At 42.7% G+C, this 23,677-nt stretch overlaps 1 protein-coding gene across 1 annotated transcript in view; it reads left to right on the top strand.

The window, feature by feature from the left end:
• The window catches only part of adamts17 (ADAM metallopeptidase with thrombospondin type 1 motif, 17), a 308,092-nt gene that overhangs the window by 201,018 nt on the left and 83,397 nt on the right, over positions 1-23,677 (top strand). Inside the window, exon 8 of the mRNA XM_079665712.1 lies at positions 5,191-5,296. Within this exon, the coding sequence (XP_079521838.1) occupies positions 5,191-5,296 (106 nt within the window). The remainder of the gene's footprint in view (positions 1-5,190; positions 5,297-23,677) is intronic.

The raw sequence follows: 23,677 nt of genomic DNA, 5'->3' as shown, positions 1-23,677 counted from the left end.
GTGGTGAGTCGATGTTGTGGGACGACAGGGCGTTTATCCATCGGGGCTCCACCCACTGTACCCATAGAGTCCAGTAGAGGGCGGAGCCTGTGTGAGATAGAACGGTTGGTTACGTATTGTAACCCTAGTTCTATAAGCACATGCGGAGCCCTCTACCTAGGGGCCCTGTCTTTCCTATGCCGCTCGCTGAAGAGGGTGTAGGATGAGAGTGAGGAGGCGTAGCAGCTTTATATACTTGGTGCCTGCACGCGCATTCTGGTAGGCTCGCTCACATTGGCCGGCTACGTTTATACAACTTCAGTGTGTGAACGCTGGCGTATCATTGTTGAGAGTAGTACCCATAGAGTCCAGTAGAGCTCCGCCTGTGCTTATAGAACTAGGGTTACAATACGTAACCCACCGTTTCACCGCCTGTGAACAACTAAAAAGGGTCTTCACTTCTGACCTCACTACACAGGAGATAGACGCCAGTAGCTCAGAAAACTAACGAAGACAAATGGATCTTTGGCCACTACTGGACAAACTCTTTTAGCTAACTCTCAGCTTCTTATTTGCAGTCACTGGAGCTTTATAATGACCCACACTGAGAGATTTGTGACAAAACAGGAACGTTGATTACATTTAACCTAAAGTCTATATCATCTCCACTCTGAGGTTTATCTAAGAGGCGAACATCCAGCTGATCCTCTGTTTCTTCCGACCAGCTCTTATCGAACTGAACCTGAATCCTGAAGCTTCATTCATTTCACCAGACAGTGAAGTGATACGTGTGTTTGCTGGGTTGGCTGAGTAGACTCTGTTCTTCTCTGCCTGTCATCTGTTTTTTATTTATTATTTGTTTCGTTTTCATGACAGTCTTAATCTAAATGAGGTTTCGCGAGGCGCCATAGACCCAGACCCGGCGTCATGGGTGGGCCCCATGGGGCCGGGCCCGCCCATCCAGGATTTGGCCTCGCACATCCAAGATTTGGGCCCGCTGTTTTAATCAGGGCTGCATACAACATTTTAATTGTTTTATTGTTGTTATTTGTAGGGCTTTGTCCTAATATTTATTTTTGTATTAGTTTAATATCATTTTTTAATTTTGCTCGGAAATTCTGAATGAAAGGCTGCGCGCAAGACTGGTTTTTCGCTGGGTTGAGTCGTGTGGGTTTTTGAGTGAGATGCGGCACAGCAGCCTGTCAGTTAGTTTACTCTTACTAGGTTAGTGGTTCACGAAAGGAATATGGCAACTCAGCGCCAGATGCAGGCACATTAGAAGAAATCAGTTACGTTACCAACGAGCAAGCAAGTCAGCTGGCAATCAATTATACTTTGAAGAGAAATTTACTCTCAAGCCGGCTCTCTCACAAATTCCAGCTCTGTGCGCAAGAAGACCGCTGCACATGCTCTCTGCCTCGCTCAATCTCTCTCTCTCCCTTTCTCTCCATCACTCAACCTCACTCCACCTCTCCACCCTGTGTGCGCTCAAGTTTGCCTGCGAGCTTGCCCAAGTTGGCACAGAGTTACACATGTGCCACAAAACCAACCAATGGATGTATAAGACCGTCAACAGCCTTATGGCAACCTAAAACCCCTCTCTTTCCGTAACAACAATTCACGAGCACAGGTCAGGTGCCTAGTTGAAAGGTTGATTGAACATTTTTGGAACTTCTTTACTCAGATCCTCCGCTCCTAAGGTTGCGTTCACACCATAGAGCAGGGCTATTCAACTTCATTAGCAAGTGGGCCAAATAGGAAAATCACAGGGGGTTTGTGGGCCACACAATACTTTGTCAAGGAATCACTACAAATAACTCTTGCTTACATAGTGTTAATAGATACTAATACATTAAATTAACTAGTCAAGTGCATCCCTTTTTTTTACTCTAATTGTATCAACATAAATCATTACAGAAAGCAACCAGTCCATAAAAAAGTAGGAAAGCTTCGGTTACAAGACTTGACACAAAAGTGCAAAATGTTGCATCTTTAAAACTAAGGAGACATGAGGTTTTTTCCCCCAACAGTTCCATGTTCACTAATAACAGTATTCATCACATTAACAGTAAGTAGCCCTGTGTATAATATCCTCAACACTTCCAAGCATACATAAGGTGCATTGAAGACAACATAAGTCCATGAAATGTAATACTAAATGCAAATAGAACATAGTAAAACAATAGCCATCAGATTCACAATAACATTCATATCTTGGAAACATTTTTACAATTTTCGAAACAGTAAGTAGGCTTGTTTGAATGACCATAAAGTGAATGACCATAAAAACAGATCTGCATACATACCATGCATCAGACTTCTGTCATGTTTAGCCTGTTTGAGTCAGTGAGAGAAATTACACTGCCTTGATTTAGCTATTTCAGCATAGTTTGGCTCATAAGTGGTAAGAGCAATCCTGAGACACTCATGCAACTTTTCATTGGTCATGGAGCAACGTGCCCTTGTTTTGATGGCATTCATATGAGAAAAGCTAGACTCACAAGTATAGGTAGATCCAAACATTGTCAGTATAAGCAAGGCCACCTTCCTCATTGTGGGGTACTGATACTGGCTAACATGGTTAGACCAAAAGTCCACTACACCCTCAGACTTCAGGAGCTGTTTTAAAGCAAAGGAAGACTGCACATCAACCAGCTAGATACAGCTCAAGATACAGTATGACCTCTTTTACTTTTACACAGAAGTCTGCATCAGGCTTGATGGAAAACGGGTCACGGGCAAACTGCAATACCTCAATTGGAATGCTGAAGCCTTGGAATCTGTCAGTAAAGTTATCAGTCAATTTTGTCATGGAGTCGGTCATGACTGGCGTTATGTTTGCTCCAGGTGATGTGGTCATAAATGCACAGAGTTTTGGGAATTGCAGCAGTTTTATCGTCATTAGGTTTGTTTTGAAGATCGTTAGCTTTGTCTTGAAGGCACAAATTCTTACAACCAAATCAGCGATAGACTTTTCGCGACCCTGAAGTTTGCAATTCAAAGTGTTCAAGTGTCCAAAAATGTCACACAGAAAGTAAACATCTGCCATAAACTGTTCATCTAACATGCGCTCCAAGAGGTTTGTAGCTCGTTTGTGCTTACTCGTGCGAAGGAAAGACACAATCTCCTGGCGGAGTTCACAGAAACGATCCAGGACCTTTCGTTTGCTGAGCCATCGGACATCGTTATGGACGAGTAAGTCCGTGTGTCCAGCAAACGTGTCAGCAAGCAGCTGACGGAACAGGCGGTGTTGTAGGCTGGAGGCTGAGCGAATGAAATTCACAATGTTCATGACAGTGTCCATGGTGTTTTTCAAAGAGCTTTGCACACAACACAGATTGATGAATAATACAGTGTAAATACTGCATGTGTGGGGCAATGGCAGATAGACGTGCCACCAGCTCCTGCACTCTGCCGATTATAGCTGGAGCGCCATCAGTGACCAACAGGCACACTTTTTTTAAATCCAGTTGACGTTCGTTAAAAAACGAGACTATCTTTTGAAAGATAACCTCACCTGTAGTGTGTCCCTCCAACGGAATAAGCCCCAGAAGTTCTTCCCTAAAGCGAACTCCATCGAAAAACCTCACATAGATGCACAGCTGGGCCATGTCAGTACAGTCAGTTGATTCGTCCACAGCGATTGATATAAACTCTGCTTTTCGAAGGTTTTCCAAAAGCTTCCCCGACACATCCTTTGCAAGTAGTTCCACTCTGCGAAGTGTTGTTGTGTCTGAGAGAGGTACCTTTTTTAATGGCTGAAGTGACGCTGTCTTTTACTTTTTGGTCAATAACCACTTCATTGATGACAGCAAGCATGCACTCTTTAACGGTCTCCGTGTCGGTAAAGGGCCTCTTCTGTCTGGCTAGTGTCCAGGCTACTCGCAGGGATGCTATCGTAGCTCTCTCTTGTTCCGTGCAAAAGCGACTAAAAGCCACTTGACTCCGTTCAAATGATTCTAGCAGTCCCTGTACTTTCCTTCTCCATTCCTCTGAGCCCACGGGAAAACTGGCAGAAAACGAGCCGTGATTTTGAATTGTAGTGTCGCTTTACGTTGTATTCTTTCATCACGGATATACTTTTGTTGCACAATAAACACACCGGTTTATTACTTGTTGCGGCTGGTAAAGTAAATACATATTTTTCAGTCCATTCATTCTGGAATTGGCGATTTTCCGAATCAACTTTACGTTGCTTGGGCTTGGAGAGAGACATCTTTGAAGCTGTTACTCGCTGGCCCGCGAACCTAGTGTGTAACGTGAGTTTGACTGAGCCAATGACAAGTGCGGACACAGTGCGTTTTTTTTTTTTTAATGAACAGAGCGCGGCAGGCAAAATAACGGATTCAAAATAATTCAAATGAATGGAAAAACCAGCGTTTTCGCCACATCGTCGGATTTACTGTGATCAGACATTAGTGTTATTTATGCTATTACACATATGCCATTTCGATTTGCAGGCAACCTCTTGTGGGCCAGAAAAAAGTTCTGAAGGGCCTGATTCGGCCCGCGGGTCGCTAGTCGAATAGGCCTGCCATATAGGTTCACACCAGCCTTGTATAGTCCGGTTGAATCGAACCCTGGAGATTTTAACCCCTTGGTGCGGTTTGTTTGTGTCCACCGAAACATAGGAAGCGTAGTATTTACGTGTCTGATTATATAATCCCATGCGCCGTCCACTAGAGTCTGTTGACATGCTCTCCAGATTAACAGTAGCATGAAAATAACCTGCCGATGCTCCATGGAGGAGGCTACAGTAGAAATTGCCGGGATTTGCGTTTTTACCCGCTTAATGTCTGACCGATTGTTGAACAGTATTTCAATGCACATTACTTTTGTTTACAGTTTATAGTCCGTTTGAGGTTTACCTGAGATGCGACTCGCGTTTGCGATACAAAGGAACTACATAGGACACTTAACTCTGTTTGGTTAACTCCTGCTTTTGCTTCTACAACTTTCTGATACAAGTGGTGGAGATTATCGACCAGAACATGAGTAAGCTGAATGCAACTCCATTTTAGGAGTTTTTCCATAGCCCATTGAAAGTCCAGACAATACAGTGAAGGGAACAGTTACTGGGTCATATATAATCCAAGGACCTGTTAATAAGAAGGGAATAGAGACACCTTTTACCCAGTTTGTTATTTTAAATCACCAATTAGAAAGTGTTATTTATTAAACTCACTGTTTTGTCATGTTGCTGTGTTACAGGTATTGCATATCTGGGGGGTGTCTGCAGTACCAAGAGGAAGTGTGTGTTAGCTGAGGACAATGGACTCAACCTGGCCTTCACCATAGCTCACGAGCTGGGACACAAGTAGGTTTCACTCTCCTGCATGTCATGATGTCATACTGATACTCTCATGTCCATGTTGCCGTTGTGAGAATGTCCATGTTGCCGTTGTGAGAATGTTGGGAGAGTGTACTCATGGAGGACCAGTTCAGAGTACAGTCTGGAGTCTAAATCCCTTCCATGTTGATAAGGAACTAAATATGCAATTAATTTAATATACAGGTTTGTGCATTGGCTTTACAGTTTATTAAATCAGATTAAATCAGATATAGTTTACGGATGCTGCATTACAAGGCATTGCATGAGTAAGAAATATAATAAAAATAAATAAATATAGTAAGTATAAAACATATCAACAGTAGAAAAATATGTGCTGTATTTATAGAGCATCTATTGAATACACAGTGTAAATATATACAGAGTGAGTTAGACCAGTGGTTCTCAACTGGTGTGTCGCGACCCAAAAGTGGGTCGCGGACCCGTTTCGAGTGGGTCACGGATGTGTGAGTGAAAAAAATAAATAAATTGGAATTCTTTTTTTTCTTTTTTTTGGGGAAAAAGTCAAACTTTTATTTTGAAAGCCGATTTTCTAACGCTGTGGATGCAGTCGGCGTTGGACTGGAAGTACCGGAGACCATAAACGGTTTTGAAAACTTCTGTCCCGTAGTGATCATCTTCTCAATAAAATATCTTTGCTGATGTTTTTTCGAGTCTTCTGGCCAATCAGAATCAAGATTGTTGCCGGAAGTCCCCACGGAGAATAACTTTGCGGTAGAACTCTTCTTTATACATCCATGGGTACAACTTCAGATAAAAATGAACACATAATGAAATATGACCCCCGGTTTGATGATTGACAGGTCACAGAACAATGGGAGCTATCTACCCTTAGTCACACACGGTCAACTCCTCTTTACTCTTCTCGCAGCAAGATGTCAGAACAAAGTGAAAAACAAACAATGACATAAAATATTATTAATATGTCGGGTAGTAATAGATTTATTTATTTTGTTCTCAGAGTGTACCACAATGCATAGTTTGTTAGTATTTCTAAAAATCTCCTGGGGGAGAATCCCCCCTGACCCCCCTGCTGGGGTTGGGTTTTCAGCATGTGTGCCTTTTTATATAGTTCAGCTTTGATTCCATCATCTCATTAAACCTTTTTTAAAAGCATACTTTAGTTCTGTGAAGGGATATAAGGGATATATGCACTGTATTTCACTTTTATTAATATTGCAGACTATGCTGAAAAGTGTATATATTACAGCACGTTTTTTTGTTGAATAGATTTGAGTGCTTCAAAATGTTGGGGCGCGATGTATTGACCAAGTAAAAAGTGGGTCCCGAGGCCTGACCAGTTGAGAACCAATTAGTTAGACTACGCTGTAATAGACCAACTTACTATTAAAGGTCACCTATCATGCTATTTTTAGGCAATAGCATAGGTCTCAGATATATACAAATATATAAAAAAACATGTCTATGAAGTGTTTTGCTTAAAATACCAAACAGATCACACATTCTAGCCATGCCTCATATCCCTCTGTTTCACTTCCTGTTTCAAAAGTGCTGATTTAATGTATAAAGCTTTAAAAAAAAAAATCGATAAAAAAAGGAGGGGTCTGAGCTCATGCGGGACCCGGCAGCTACTTTCTAAACTAAATACTGCCGTTATGAAACGCCATATCATGGATTATCAAGGATTATTTCTGAAACAGTACGGAGCTCAAAGGCTTTCTCTCTTGCCGGTTATACCACAAAGTGAGTTCCTTTTTATTTCCTGCTTCTTCACACACATGCTCTCCAGTACAGGTTAGCTCTGATTGTTAGCATGCTAATGTAAACATGCACTGACCATATTACGTCCAAAACAGCCGGGCATTGTTTCTGATAGCAACGTTTCTGATAGTGCTGTGGGTCTGCATTTCCGATATTACGTGAAATCGCCGCAAATCTGGATCAGCTCCATTGTACCCCCGTTTTTAGAGATTTGGGTATGGACGAAAAGAGAGAGGGTTTTATTTTCTGACGCTGCGTGAGTTCCCTGACACACCGGGGACACATATTTATGTATAAAAGACATACAAAAGTGCATTTAGCATGATAGGTCCCCTTTTAAACAAAATATATGAACATAGCATACATTATACAATATACAATCATGCAAGTTGCTCTTTTTTGTATTAATAGTGAAATGCAATGAGGTATTTGAATACAATCTGTTCCCGTTGTATGCTGTCTGTTAAAAAACTAAATTATAGGTAGGGGAGTGCTCTCCAGCCAGAGGAGGTGTGGTCCAGGCTGAACATTTAACCAATCAACAGCCAAATGAATTGTCCCTCACACCCTATCATCTGTTGAATGAAAATCTTTTTGAGTTGCTTTTTTTAAGTGGGAGAGTCTCACTTCAGGATAACAAGCAGGCTGTATTTGATATACTCTGCAGTGCTCTGACTGCTGGACACATTTTTGGTGTCTTCTGTCCACAAACAGTGAGAGGACGGGTTCCCTGACTGATGTTTTCTGTGCAAGCAAACATGCCGGACACTTCAGACTGATTCCCAAACTTACCAGGAACTCCACTTCCTCTCCTTTTGCTCTTTTCTCTCAGCACATTCATGGAGACATAACACTGGGAAGGATCACAGATTAAATGTCCATTCAGGCTCCCTCAGGATGTCCTACAGTACATTTGCTCCTGCTGTTCTCCATTTACACTACTTTGTTTGCTTTTATGCCACTTCATTGTTATTTTTGTAGTGTGCCCTTTGCAGCTGTATGGATTATAGTTTGACAAAATAATGTCAGCTCATGGTGCGATCACTCGTCATGTGACCTGTGTAGAATGAGTCATGTGATGATGAGGGATCAGTTATGAGAGGGAGATTGTAACCCTGGTCTCTGTTCAAAGAGTATTTTTGGATGTAACAAACGTGTCACCCTTATTAATACACTTGTTATCATGTGATCTGTCATCCACACGCAGGTCATGTGACCATCAAGGTTTCTGAGCAAAAATCATGCCTCACAAACAGAGCAGTTTGGTGAAGCTGAACTTTTTTAAATGAAGAAAGAGATTGGAGGTGATGTTCATACTGTATAAAGTTTGAGCTATATTCTTGTTAACAGTAGTCCAGGGACAGTTGTGACTCTTGTCAAACATTACTTTCCCATTTAAGGAAAAACAGCTAATTTAGTTCCTGAAAGATTATTTTATTTCATTTATGATTAAGTATGGGTTCCTCAATTGGTGGATACAGAAAATCAATAGAAAAGGTCTTGCAGTGAGGCCATAAAGAGTGACTGGGGGACATTAATGCAAGCCAAGCTCAGAAGAGTTCTTCTACACGCTGTAAGATGTTTGTTAAAGCTGCAAACATGCACTCTGCACATAAAGGCATCATTCACAGGTCTTTTAACCTGAGCGTGTGCCAGACTCACCTGGACATTATGCCAAGTGAATGAGGCAGCTCCCTCAGGACTCTTCACAGTTTATACAGAGCTGGCAAACACTGTCTGGCTGCTGCCCACGAACATGCACATTAAAAGGTAACTGTGTTACATCATAATAATAATAATAATAATGCATTTTATTTATATAGCGCTTTTCACAACTCAAAGACGCTTTACAATATGAGGGAGGGTAGACAAACAAGGACAGGCAAACAAGTAAGTATAGTAAAATAAAAATAAATAAATAAAAAGGCAGTCAAGAGGAAGTTGATTGAGAGGGGGGGGGGGCTTATGGGTAGACAGAGTTGAAAAGATGTGTTTTGAGGCGGGACTGAAAGACTGTGAGGGACTCAGAGTCACGGAGATCTTGGGGGAGGGAATTCCAGAGCCTAGGAGCTGCCACTGAGAAGGCTCTGTCCCCAAAGCTGCAGAGTGTGGATGTGGGAATGGATAGGAGTCCGGCTGCGGTGGATCTAAGGGACCGTGGGGGTTGATAAGGAGTGAGAAGGTTTGTGAGATAAGGGGGGGCCAAATGGTGGAGTGCTTTGTAGGTGAGGACCAGAATTTTGTAGTTGATGCAATGGGAGACAGGAAGCCAGTGGAGGTCTTTGAGGACTGAGGTGATGTGATGCCATGATTTGGTATGCGTGAGGAGACGTGCAGCTGCATTTTGAACCTGTTGGAGTCTGTTGAGGGATGTAGTGCTGATGCCGTAAAGAAGTGAGTTGCAGTAGTCAAGGCGGGAGGAAATGAAGGCATGGATTAGTCGTTCGGCTGCGGGGCGGGTGAGAGAGGGTAGGATTTTTGCAATATTGCGGAGGTGGAAAAAATGAGGTTTTGACTGTTTGGCGGATGTGAGGTTTGAGGGAGAGGGTAGGGCTTACACCAAGGTTGCATGCCTGATTGGAGGGGGAAACAATGGTGCCATCGATGGTGAGTGTTATGTTAGTGACCTTGCTGAGGGTGGATTTGGAGCCAATTAGGAGGAGTTCTGTTTTGTTGCTGTTCAGTTTGAGGAGGTTATGTTGCATCCAAGTTTTAATAGCTGTCAGACAGGAATCGATGTGGGTAAGGGGTGGGTTATGGAGGAATTTGGTGCTGAGGTAGATCTGAGTGTCATCAGCATAGCAGTGGAAGACCAGGTTGAAGTCGCGGAGTATCTGACCGAGGGGCAGGATGTAAATGGTGAAGAGGAGGGGGCCAAGTACTGATCCTTGAGGAACGCCTTGGGTGACTGAAGCTGTGGCAGAGGAGTGGTTGGGGAGGGAGATGAAGTGGGATCGTTCAGTGAGGTAGGACTGGAGCCATCTGAGTGCAATACCTTCAATACCAATGTCCCTGAGTCGGGTGAGCAGGATGTTGTGGCTCACGGTATCGAAGGCTGCACTCAGGTCGAGGAGGATGAGAATATTGAGGGAACCAGTGTCAGCAGAGGTGAGGAGGTCATTGAGAACTTTGACGAGTGCAGTTTCTGTACTGTGGTGAGGACGAAATCCAGACTGAAGGGGTTCATAAAGCTGGTTGGTTTGGAGATGGCAGTGAATTTGTTTGGCTACAATGCGTTCAAGAGTTTTTGAGAGGAATGGTAGGTTGGAGATGGGGCGGTAATTAGTGAGGGAGGAGGGATCAAGACCAGATTTTTTGAGGATTGGAGTAACGGCAGCAGTTTTGAAGGCAGAGGGGACGGTTCCATGGGACAGCGAGGAGTTGAAAAGGTTAGCAAGATAGGGGCAGAGGACAGGGAGGCAGGACTTCAGGAGAGGAGTGGGTAGAGGGTCAAGGGAGCAGGTTGTGGGATTTGAGGAACCGATCAGATGGAGTATTTCAATTGGGGTAACCAGGTTGAACTGGGAGAGGCGGCGCTGGGGAGGAGGAGTCAGGAGGTCAAGGGAGATGGGGGGAGAAATGGTAGCGGTGGAGGTTGGGGGAGATGCTTGTAGATCAGATGGAGCTGAGAAGGAGTGGTTGATGGCGTTAATTTTGTCTGCGAAAAACTGGAGGAATGAGCTGCAAGTAGCGGAAGTAGAAGTAGGGAGGTTATCAGCACGGGGTTTGAAGAGCTTGTTAACTGTGGAGAAAAGGGTCCTGGGGTTACGGGAGGGGTCAGTGAAGATGTTGGAGAGGTAGGCAGATTTAGCGGCAATAAGAGCATCTCTGTATGAGATGAGCACACACACTGGTTCACAAACAAACACACACACACAGTAACTATTAAAGCTTCTATAAACCCTGAGCTCAGACTGGCGTAGAATTGTAAGTTTTAATGGAAACACAGCACACTAAGGTAGTTCGGATAAAAGCTTCACACATACTATATATACTCATTTATACCCCTATTCATACCTTATGCTCACATTTACATGTTGGCAGGTAATATGTACTATGATTACTATCACAGTGCAGCATTCAGTATATACATACATTATATCAGCTAAGTTACTACAGCGTTCCCCTGAGGCTGAGACAGAACAATCTGTCATTGTCTGTCAGTGTGTGGTTACACCGAGGTATTGATGGTCTTACTGACGTCCAGTGTTCTCCAGTCAGTGCAACACATGCAGCTTTTGTCAGTTCCTCCGCTTTTCTTTGCCTTTTCACTCCCATGCAATTCATGGTAAAAATCCATGCTGGAAAGATGGGAGGAATGGGTTAAGGTTTCCAGATTAATCATGCGTTAATGCGTTAATGCATTGGCAGCTCTACTTTTTTTAAATATATATATCGCTCCTTCAGCAGCTCCTTAGATCATCAGAGGATTGTATTTCTGTGTGTGATTGTTGTTTATATTTTAGATTCATGCCAAGATCACATATACATTAAACCATCCTGTTGATGTGTGAACAGCACACAGCAGCAGATGATGATCAGCTGCTGGGGTGATTATGTAATACCCCCTCAGTCACATCTGCTCTCTGAAACAGCTGTTCAAAGCCAGTTAAACATGATAATGACAGCTCAGCAAACAGGAAGCTCCCTCACAGATCTGCAGCCAGAGACAGAACGGCATCCTCAATCATTATTGACTAATATTAATGATATCATCTTTTTTTACTGTATACACTTTGGCCCAATCCCAAACCACACCCTACCCCTACACACTCCCCCTCCGTGACGGAGTGAACTCCGTGGAGTGACACATGAGGCTCCCTCCTGTCAGATGGAGGGAGTAATACAGCAGCAAGCTTTTGGACGGCCTCCCCTCTCTCTGGCAGAAACAGGAAATGTCGTAACTGTATGTAACAACAGTTTCAAATCAGTATCTCTTATATACTTTATAATAAAATGCACACATTTACCTTTTTCTAAACTAAACACAGGTATGATCATAAGTTAAAAACATATGAGGTTATCATGAGGTTGTTAACATCGCAGTTTATCAGTGGATGTTTCCTGACGGACACACACAGCGTTGTATATTTTTTAAATCCTCGGGAGCAGAGAGAGGATCTGTGGACTATTGTTATTGATTAATGCATCAGTGTTTCTTCGGGTCAAAAACACTAAACTCAATGTGAAAAGTGACAGTAGATATAGATTAGTTGCAATCTGGTGCTATATATATATAAAAATACATAATACATAAATAAAAAATGTTTTAAACACCTTGAACTTCAGGAGGGGCGCGGGGCTCCGCTGGCGGGGCGCAGCGCCCCTCCAAGGCAATGGTAGGGGAAATACTGTCTAGTGAACACATGAAGGTGTAATGGTGCTGCGATTCAATAAATAATAAATTATCAATAATAATTCTACACACTACAATAAATAATTGTAACATTGCCCAATTTAATCCTTCCTCTGTTGCACAGATGCATTGTGGGTAAGAGCCCCTTCCTGTCAGAGCTGCCTTCAGGCTGTGGCCGTTTCTCAATCTCGAGGAAACTGGCTTCCAAGCCAATATTTCAAGGATACTACGTCATCGAGTGCCGCTGAAGGACTGTTCCAATGTCCAGCATACTTGGAATTCTACCGAGGCCGCGTCCTTGGTTTGGGGGTAATTTCGAGGCTGCACATGGGTAGACTTCGCGTCCTTAAAATCCCCACAATGCTTTGCGCACGGACCAATTTCCCCAAATCTGTGGTGGAAAATGTAAGGCGGGGCCTCTCATATAACGCACACCTACACACTTGCTAGCCTGTTCCACTCTTCGTTTTCCGATTGCCAGGAAGGATTCTTGCCTAGCTTGTGAAGCAGGTGACTCGGAAGACATGTGCTACCAAGCAAGCATCCTCGCGATTGAGAAACGGCCTGTGACTCTGGCTGCGTCTCACTTTGATTATTTTTCATTTCCTTGCTCCTCGGTCTCTGTATCACCGGAAGTTGATTTGTCTGCGCCATCTTGAGTAGCGTCTCAGTGGTCTTATTTGTGCCGGAGGACCGAGGAGCGAGGAGCGATAACGGAGGAGCGATAATAAAGGAATAACCAGACCATCCTCTGGTGAAATGCTTTGACAATTGCCCCGCCCCCTTACTGTGTATCGCTCACTGATTGGACGATGCAGTGCATGCACTGATCTGATGCTTCTTGACATGAGATCAGTTTCCCAGCAGAATGAAGAAAATACATGAACCTCACTGGAGTCACTCCTCAGTTTATACCGTGTTTTGTTTCAATTCATGTATCATTTAGTTACAAATATGTGATATATCTGAACAACAAAGTGGTCAAAAATCATTTTATTCATTTATTGGAAACATTTTCATGATCGCTTTTTTTGTTTTACATTTTCGTTTATTGTCATTTCCATTCAGTCAGTCATTAAGTGCTATTTAAAATGTTAATTTGCTAAATATTGTTGGAGATTTGGAGGATGTTGAAAACCAACCTCGTCTCCGCGTGTCGTTTTATAAGCTGGGTGAATTCGGGAAAATAAAGGGATTAAGAAACACCAGAATACAAGTTAAACAATAATCTTGCTTTAATGATAAACGGTAACGATACAAAATACAAATACAAAGAAATCACGAAGCACTCTGCAGAGTACTCCGGGCTCAGGTTCTACAACCGTGTGAGACAGGTCTCAGGAACGGCTGGTGAAAAACAAGAGCGCGAACCAAAGGAAAACACAGTCTTTCATACTAAAACACAGGAGGAGGTGTGTGCCTGCTTTCCCCCAGAGGTCATCTTATTGGCAGAGACCAACACATGGCCTGTCGCACCCAATCAGTGTGACACAGCAGAAGAAACCCGGAAACAAAAAGTCTCCTTCAGTTTGACGAAGACCAGACACCTTTTGGTGTCTGGTACGAACTTGCTCTCAACAACAAGTTTCCTTATCTTATTTCACATCTTGTAGCCAGCACACACACATCTCCTTTATGGCCCTTTGTCCCTGAGTCCATCTTCCCGCCTCAGGCTGCCACACACAAGTTAAAAGTATGTTTTAAGATATAGTTGTTATAGTTGGCTAAATATACGTAATACATGTTAATTACTTTCATATCAATAGTAACGAGGAACACATTACCTATGCTCTTAAGCAGTATTAGAGATGCTTTTCAAATAGTCAAACCTCAAAGGTTTCACATTGTATATTTCCAGCTTCCTTTACACATACTGCTATTATTAACACAAAGTAACCAACCACACACCTCTATTGAAAACAAGTCGATTCCCCTGACAATTGACATGCTGAAACTCCTCGGAATGCTCACCCTCCTCCAACTCTCTCGTCCCTGTCATAAAAAACTGCTTCCATTTCATATAGAGTAATGAAAGATGTTTAAGCTAATTTCTCCACAATGTTTGTAGCCATTTAGTACCCACACATGAAAGAATAAGAACAGAGGTATAGTTGACCAGTAATCATGTAGCAGATCTATTTACTGCAATGAAAACACACACACATCTGCTTCAAGCCTGTGTAAGCACACCCTTCTTTTACGAGGGAAACATTCCAGCGTCTGGCCCTATTCCCAAATAAGGGTGTCCCCTTCTCACCTCTCTCTCTAAACACAAGGAATTCACCTCAATATATTGGGGGAGGGAAAAGATACTTTGTCCCTTCTAATTCAACACACATGAATATATATAAGGTGACATTAAAAGGAATATACCAGATTGAACTTTCCTGTCATACCACGTTACTTTAATCCTTCAAATAATTCAAATAATCCTTCAATATCCACACATCAAACAAAGTGTGCAATCCAATGAATGTTAATCTAACTGGGTTTTGATAGATAACATATCTCTTTTTCTTCTCTGAATTATTTTATTTATTTTCTGCACTCTAATCAATATTAATCAAACTATTGTTCGTTTTTACATTTTAAAATGGCGGTTTTCTTTTTTGAGAATGACTTCTTATTTTATTTTATTTATTTGGGTCTACAACAGATGATACAAATGTTTGTGTCGGTAAATGTGTGGAAACAACGGGGACAGAGCTGCTGTCAGACGATCAGCTGTGCGGAGTCATCACAAACGGACGTCGCTTCACGTGACGCTCCGGAGGAAAGTACGTCCCATTGCACTTAAAACTCATTTCCCTGCTTCTTGTGGTTTCCTTGCGTCTCTCCATGCTTCCCTGGTGGGAGGGACTAAACGCAGGGAAACGACGCAAGTGAGGGACGCAAGGATTTAATTTAACAGAAGTGAGATGCAGCCTCTGTGGCCCCATTCCAAATCGCCCTCTACTCCCTACCCCTACACACTACCCCTCCGTTTGCTTGTTCGCGTGGAGGGTCCGCCACATTAAGTGCTGTTCCAAACCAACGAGTGTGGAGGGGGAGTCGGTTATCAAGCCATCAAACAGCGAGCCTGCATCTGTGCTGATTTCACCTAATGCTCTACAAAAGATGCTGATTTGAAACCATTGTTACCGAAAGTTACGGCATTTCCTGTTTCTGCCAGAGAGAGGGGAGTTCGTCCCAAAGCTTTCTGCTGTATTTACTCCCTCCACCTGGAAGGAGGAGCCTCATTTAGCTGCGAGTTTGACTGCGACACGGAGTGGGAGTGGGTAGGGTGTGGTTTGGAATTGGGCCTACGTGTTACCGTGCTGCTGGTTGAAGGGAAGTCAGTGCACGGTGGCCGGGGTTCACTCATGTTGTGTGTGTTTGTGTACTGTATCTGCGTGCTTACAATGTCTGTTACTTTTGCAAAGATCTCAAACGGAAATCATGATTTTCTGCAAACACACACCTCAGTCACAACTTGCAGTGATCATTTAGCAATATGTCTTTGTTTCAAACCCTGGGTCGTTTTTATTCTGGGAAGTGTGTGTATCTACTTAAGATCTCTCATTGGCTGTCCAACAACATAATTACTGACCCCAAACATTTCCTGAACAGCAAATATGAATTGTTTCCATTAGAGATGTCCCGATCTGATCACGTGATCGGGGATCGGAGCCGATCACGTGATTTTCAAAAGATCGGAATCGGGAGAAAAAAATCGGGGATCGGGATTTATTTATTTTTAAAAAAAAAATTAAATACTTTTTATTTTTATTTTGTATTCAATGTCACAAAACAAAAATGACCATGTTCAAGTCTTAAAGTCATCCTGAGGCCTTAGGTTTGGTTTCAAATTACACTACATCATGTATGTGTTGCTTCTTTGGGGCTTGTTTTCATAGACCTGGTTGCTTATTTCACTCAAATCTGGCAACAGAGTGGGCAGGGCGCAGTGTCTAATTGTAGCAGTAAGCTAACGAGTACTGATAAGCTTCTTTTTTTTTTTGATCGAATGCTGCTGTAACCTTAAGGCACAACTTGAATGCTTTTTTTTCTCTTAATGCATTGCATAAAGATCGGATCGGGAAAAATCGGTATCGGCAAATTGTCAAAATCAAATGATCAGAATCGGATCGGGAGCAAAAAAAGGTGATCGGGACATCCCTAGTTTCCATCAGATTGGAGGTACAGAGTCCCACGATCAGGGGCAGATCTACGGGGGGCAAGGGGGGGCCACTGTAGAGCCTTGACCCCCCAGCTGCCGACCTAACTTTTGTTTCCCTAAAATTGTACTTTTCCCAGAAGCTTCTCAAGCAACGAAACAAGCAGTACATTAATTAAAAGTGACTCATTTTAAATATCATTTTAGGCCCGTTAAAAACGTAGCTACGGCCCTGCATTAAACTGCGGAGCGTCGTTCACACAGACCGCGGCTCACACAGCTGCAGAGAGGGAACGAGCTGTCCCAGCACCTCAAGGTGGATCAGCTTCCCCTGGGAGCATTTCCCCTTCCACTAGTTTTGTTTTTACTAAAGGCGAGAGCTTGAAACAAAATATTAATAAAACGCTGCCGTTTGAATCAATAACGTTTAACAGACGTTCACTGTTTGGGACGTTACGTTACAAAATACTACGCAGGCTGCGCTAGCTGCAGAGATCGATCACTTTGCTAAACTATGCTGTACTATTAAATCCACGTACATTACACATCACAGCAATGAGGCCAGATACATTACACCAGGATACGTCCTTTACCGTCAAACTGGATCTAAACACAGCTGCCTGTGTGTGTTTGATAAATACTTTCTTATGTTATCTTTATTATATTAGACCCTCCAGAAAAACGCGATTCTGCGATCGCAGAATTTACCGCATAATCAGCAAAATGGCGCAGATTTCTAAAAGGCCGCATATTTATCAAAAGGCCGCATAATCCCCGCATTTTTCCACACAAAGTTGAGAAAAAAAAAAGTTAACTCGTCTTGACGTGACGTCATCAGCTCGCGCATCACAGAATGTAAACAACACTGTATAGAGTGAACGTGTGGAGCTCACACGATAGAGAAAACACCAAAATGAAAATATCTAATCCATCTCATTTACCGACGAACATTTCTACTAAAGACCGAGCAAAAAGTGGGGGGAAACTATTCTGCACCCCGTGCAACTGTGTGTTGGAGCATAAGAGAAAATCGACGGTGACGACCCGCTTTGATTCATTCAAATATTCGAAAATGCTTTCTGCTGCTGCGGACAAGAAAGCCAAACAACTCACGTTCACGAGGCATCAACCTCCAAAACCCTTTCGAGGGCTACAAGAAACGAGGTGAGTAGCCTACAAGATTGAAGCTGCAGATAACGAACGAGTAAATGAAAACCGAATGAGGCGGAGAAGTGTGTGTGTGTGTGTGTGTGTGTGTGTGTGTGTGTGTGTGTGTGTGTGTGTGTGTGTGTGTGTGTGTGTGTGTGTGTGTGTGTGTGTGTGTGTGTGTGTGTGTGTGTGTGTGTGTGTGTGTGTGTGTGTGTGTGTGTGTGTGTGTGTGTGTGTGTGTGTGTGTGTGTGTGTGTGTGTGTGTGTGTGTGTGTGTGTGTGTGTGTGTGTGTGTGTGTGTGTGTGTCATCAGCACCTGATGTGTGCAGGCTTGTGGTGTTTAGTCGAGGGAGATGCTTCCTGCAAGACCAAACTGGACGCTCCTCTGGATGGAACAGAGTGTGGAGCAGACAAGGTAGGAGTGCCTCACACACTATGGCAGGGATCAGCAACTACATTTGTCCAAGGGCCAAAATGTATCCAATAGACACTATCGCGGGTCAGCGATTTTTATATAGCCCACAATTTTGAAGTTGGGGGGGGGGTGCTAGTGGAGCACGCTCAGGTACTGCGGACCGCATAAAGCTTAGCAGACTTTTCACGCTAACAAAGGATCACTTCTAGGCAGGGTTGGGAGGGTTACTTTGTAAATGTAATCAGTTACTGAATACATGCTCTGAAAGTAATCAGAATACAGTTACAGTTACGTGTCTTAAAAATGTAACGTATTCTAATTACTTTTAGAATACTTTTGGAATACCTCCTTTTTTCATAACAGATGGGTATGTTTTGGTGAACAGGAGACACTTATTTTACTGTTTTAATGGCTTATCAAGAACTCAAGCACAACGTATTGGTGTCATTCTGGACAGCCCCCTCATCTGCACCCCACATAAAAAAACATCACCCAGACTGCATTCTTTACTGTCTTAAAACCTTTCCTTGGAATATGTTATGAATTGTAAGGTGTCCTTGGGTGCTTTGAAAGGCGCCCCTAAATAGAATTAATTATCATTATTATTTATTATCTGAAACGATGTAATAACTTTTAAAACTTTTTCCAGTCACTTGCCCCATGCATTCAGGAGCAGCAGGCCATTCACTTTGATTTGATCCCGTTATGAAATATCATCATTTCGACAATAAATAAATGCTACATAAACGTTATCTAGCACATTTTATCTAACCATCTCCGTTTCTAACTTTCAATATATTTTTAAAGATTCTCTCTCTCATCTGCGTGCGGGGGCGGGGCCTCACAGACACCCTGCATCTGCCTGCTGCAACGCTGTGCAGTGTGCACACAGTTCTGCCAGTAATGAATATTACATTTTGTGAGGAAACTTTTCCACCAATAATTCCAATAAGTATTCCAAAATGTATTCACTTCAGGTTTACGAAAGTAACTGTAATCAGATTACTTGTTTTTCAAATGTAACGCCAGCTGAATACAGTTAGCCTACTTGATTTTTTAATTCTGATTACGTAACGCCGTTACATGTATTCCGTTACAACCCAACCCTGCTTCTAGGCTACTCTACTGTACTGCAGCTCCTGCCTCTGTTGGACTCTGTTGCAGCGGGGCTACTGCTGTGGTGCGGAGCGCATTAACCATACTCTTTTCACAACAAAGGATCAATTCTTCTTCAAGACAGGGAAGGTTTCGCAGTACACAGTCTGTTGACCCGCAGCTGCTACCTCTCTGTTGGACTCCGGTACTGCACCTTACTCACGAGACATTGTAAAAAAAAAAGAAATGGGTGGGAGGCGAACACAGTCACCACTCCGCCAACGCCACAGTCACCCCCGTCGTGCGGGCCACATCCGGCCCGCGGGCCGCCAGTTAGTGGTCACTGCACTATGGCAAGCCATTTGAGTATTTATTCCATATCCTTGATATCAGACGGCAGCTGCCGACACTAGTTGGCTCTTTGATTTCACTTGTTATTGATATATATGTGATATATGGTCACACTAGTTTGGCACTCTGATTTACTAGTTAAATAAAACATTATACTAATCACTCTTTTTCAGCAACTAGTGGCACTTTGTCCGACTAATTATCACATAAGGTTCAAGGTTCTTTATTGTCAAACTAACATAGCTACAGAGTAATTATGTCGAAATAATAATAATAACATAAGCCTTACTAGTGATGCCAGGAGCAGCACTCGTAGCACCAAAGTACCAACATGTAAGCTTTTTGATGAACTAGTGACCCTCTGACCGTACTAGTGACACTAAAAGTCTTACAAGTTAGTGAATTTAACTTCTGTTAGACAGCTATCATACTGAATAAATATTTACTGTGAATGTATGCAAAAATGTATGGCATATGGCTGTCTAACAGAAGTTAAATCCATTTCTCACTTATTCTGACAATGTACTTAACCCCAAATAAAAGAACACAATCCAAAGAGTTGTTAAATAATAGTGAAGTCACATTGTAATAACAATAATTCATCTCTCTCTCGAGTTTTATTTTTCAGCTTTGCCAAAAGCCACTGTGTCAAGTGTCCTTCTTGGGTTGCAGAGTTCTCCAATATGGCGGACCATCTCGCACATACGCAGTTCAGATCGGGCAGGGGGATGGATCAATATGGTCTAGCTGCAGCCGCGGCAAGACCGTACACGACACGCCCCCTACACGACGGTACACGACACGCCCACCTGACACGACACTACGGTGGCTGAGAGAAGTTGATACCATACATGGCATACCATACTACTTTGGCTGACAACAGTTTAAGGGGAACCTGGTCTAAAGGTTCAAATGGGGCTTTGCTTAGTACGCGTAACACCAAAGCCAAATCCCACTGAGGCACAAGTGCGCGTGACGCAGGTCTGAGTCTCCGTACTCCTCGCATAACACGGCTGCTGCGCTCTGCGAGCCCCCCTGTTCAATTCGCCGGGAATATACATTGCTCTGATGGAGAGCAACGTGTGCGCACGCCCAGAACAGCAGCCGCCTGGCCGCGTTCAGAAGCTGCACAGATCGTACTCCTCCCTGGCGATTGAGGTAGGCTGCTTCCATAGCCGTGGCCTGTTGTCTGTGCGAATCAACACAGAAGTGTGTGTGTGTGTGTGTGTGTGTGTGTGTGTGTGTGTGTGTGTGTGTGTGTGTGTGTGTGTGTGTGTGTGTGTGTGTGTGTGTGTGTGTGTGTGTGTGTGTGTGTGTGTGTGTGTGTGTGTGTGTGTGTGTGTGTGTGTGTGTGTGTGTGTGTGTGTGTGTGTGTGTGATTAAAATAGCCCAATTGCTTTTACAATAAATAAACATTGAATGTGTTTAATTGAATAGTAAAGGGGTTTAACGTTAGTGGCAGGTTGTGTGTGAGAGAGAATAAATAAGACAGCCCAATATTTTAAAAAAAATCGATAATTTTTTCCCGCATATTTAGCATATTTCGCAACTTTCCGCATATTTCGCAACTTCCCGCTGTTTCACCGCATAAAATCACATAAAAGCCCGCATGTTTAATCGCATAATCAAGGATTTTAGCCCGCATAATCAAGGAATTTAGCCCGCATAATCAAGGATTTTTGCCCGCGTTTTTCTGGAGGGTCTATTATATGCTACTTAGCTACATGGCCCTAACTTGTAAAATTATACAAGCATTTGTACCAGTGCTTTTCACAAGTAGACTCTTGCAGGCCAGAGTAGCTGGAGTGATTCAACAACAACAAAAAGACATATCTGAGAAGAGATCAGGACGAACAGAAAGAAGAAAAGGAAAAGAGAGATGAAGAGACCAGGAGGGTCAGAGCAGGAGGAAGCCAGGAGGAGATGAAGACATTAGTGAAGAAGAAGAAATGTCAGAAAGAGGGACAGAGGCAGGGATCAGGAGGCAGATGAAACTCCAGCTGGACCACATGGTATGTTCTTATTCTCCTTGCTTACATATTCCATTACAGCAGCACAATCTAGCAGCTCTTGACACATATTGAAATGTGTTGATGCACATGTCACCTTTAGCTCTCTTAGAGATGGGTTATGTCATTTGTGTACTTAATTATAACTACGTACTTTTACTGTACACAGTAAGCAGAATTCTGAGTATTCTCTGAATCGGGTGCCTTTTGGGTCTTTACATCTTTGAAAAATGAAACCAAAATCTTTGATCATAACATCTGGTAGTGGACTACTTACATTTTCCCACCTGAGACACAAAATATAAATAATTACTTGGAATTTCCTTGAAAAAATGTGACAGGGTTGAAGTTTTTGACAAAAAGTAGCCATGAGACCTTGTTTAGCTAAGATATGGCACCACACGGAAGTCAAGGACATTACAAAATTGTAATATTTTGCAAAACTATTGTTTATTTTGTAATAAACAAGTATCTACTATCATTAATTCATATAACAGAGTTGAAATGTTGAGCTTGTCAATCTTAATCTGACAATACAAAAACTGAAATATAGGTAAGAGAAGAAACTGACACTTGCCTTTCTTTGCCATCTTTCCTTCAAAAGACTTCTGTGATGTAATTCCCTCAATACAGATGACACATGGACTGATCCATTATTTTTAATAGGAGGGTAAATGGTATGGCGTGAGTGACAGGATTGAAACAAACTGAGGGACGTGTGTCAATATTGCAATTTCATAGATAATTCAAGTATTTTTTCAGAATTTATTTTTGATCAGTTAAAGTTGACAAGCATATGATTATATTAGCAGCAACATTTTGGGATAAGTGGCCATTTTTATTTGTTTAATATTAAATTAATATGTAATAATGCTTAGTGAGGACATGCAAATACAGGACTGTCTCAGAAAATTAGAATATTGTGATAAAGTTCTTTATTTTCTGTAATGCAATTAAAAAAACAAAAATGTCATACATTCTGGATTCATTACAAATCAACTGAAATATTGCAAGCCTTTTATTATTTTAATATTGCTGATTATGGCATACAGCTTAAGAAAACTCAAATATCCTATCTCTAAATATTAGAATATCATGAAAAAGTATACTAGTAGGGTGTTCAACGAATCACTTGAATCGTCTAATTAACTCGAAACACCTGCAAGGGTTTCCTGAGCCTTGAAAAACACTCAGCTTGGTTCAGTAAACTAAATCACAAGTATGGGGAAGACTGCTGATCTGACTGCTGTCCAGAGGACCGTCATTGACACCCTCCATCAGGAGGGTAAGACACAAAAAGAAATTTCTCAAAGAGCAAGCTGTTCACAGAGTGCAGTTTCAAAGCACATCCACAAAAAGTCTGTTGGAAGGGGGAAATGTGGCAGGAAACGCTGCACAACCAAGAGAGATGACCGCAGCCTTAACAGCATTGTGAAGAAGAGTCGCTTCCAGAATTTGGGGGAGCTTCAAAGACAGTGGACTGAAGCTGGAGTCCAGGTATCAAAAGTCACTGTTCACAGACGTGTCCGGGAAATGGGCTACAATAGCCGTATTCCCATGGTCAAGCCACTTCTGAACTCAAGACAACGGAAGAGGCGTCTGACTTGGGCTAAGGAAAAGAAGCACTGGACAGTTGCACAGTGGTCCAAAGTCCTCTTTTCAGACGAAAGCAAGTTTTGTATTTCATTTGGAAGTCAAGGCGCCAGAGTCTGGAGAAAGGCTGGAGAGGAGCAAAATCCAAGTTGCTTGAAATCCAGTGTGAAGTTCCCACAGTCAGCGATGGTTTGGGGAGCCATGTCAGCTGCTGGTGTTGGTCCACTGTGTTTCATCAAGCCCAGAGTAAATGCAGCTGTGTACCAAGAGATTTTAGAGCACTACATGCTTCCGTCTGCTGAAAAGCTCTATGGAGATGAGGAATTCATTTTCCAGCATGATCTGGCACCTGCCCACAGTGCCAAAACCACCAGTAACTGGTGTACTGACCATGGCATTACTGTCCTCGATTGGCCTGCAAATTCCCCTGACCTGAACCCCATAGAGAATATGTGGGGTATTGTGAAGAAGAAGCTGAAAGACACCAGACCCAACAATGCTA

This window comes from Notothenia rossii (assembly GCF_949606895.1).
Source record: "Notothenia rossii genome assembly, chromosome: 2".
Classification (NCBI taxonomy): domain Eukaryota; kingdom Metazoa; phylum Chordata; class Actinopteri; order Perciformes; family Nototheniidae; genus Notothenia; species Notothenia rossii.
This window is presented reverse-complemented; position numbering and strand designations above follow the sequence as displayed.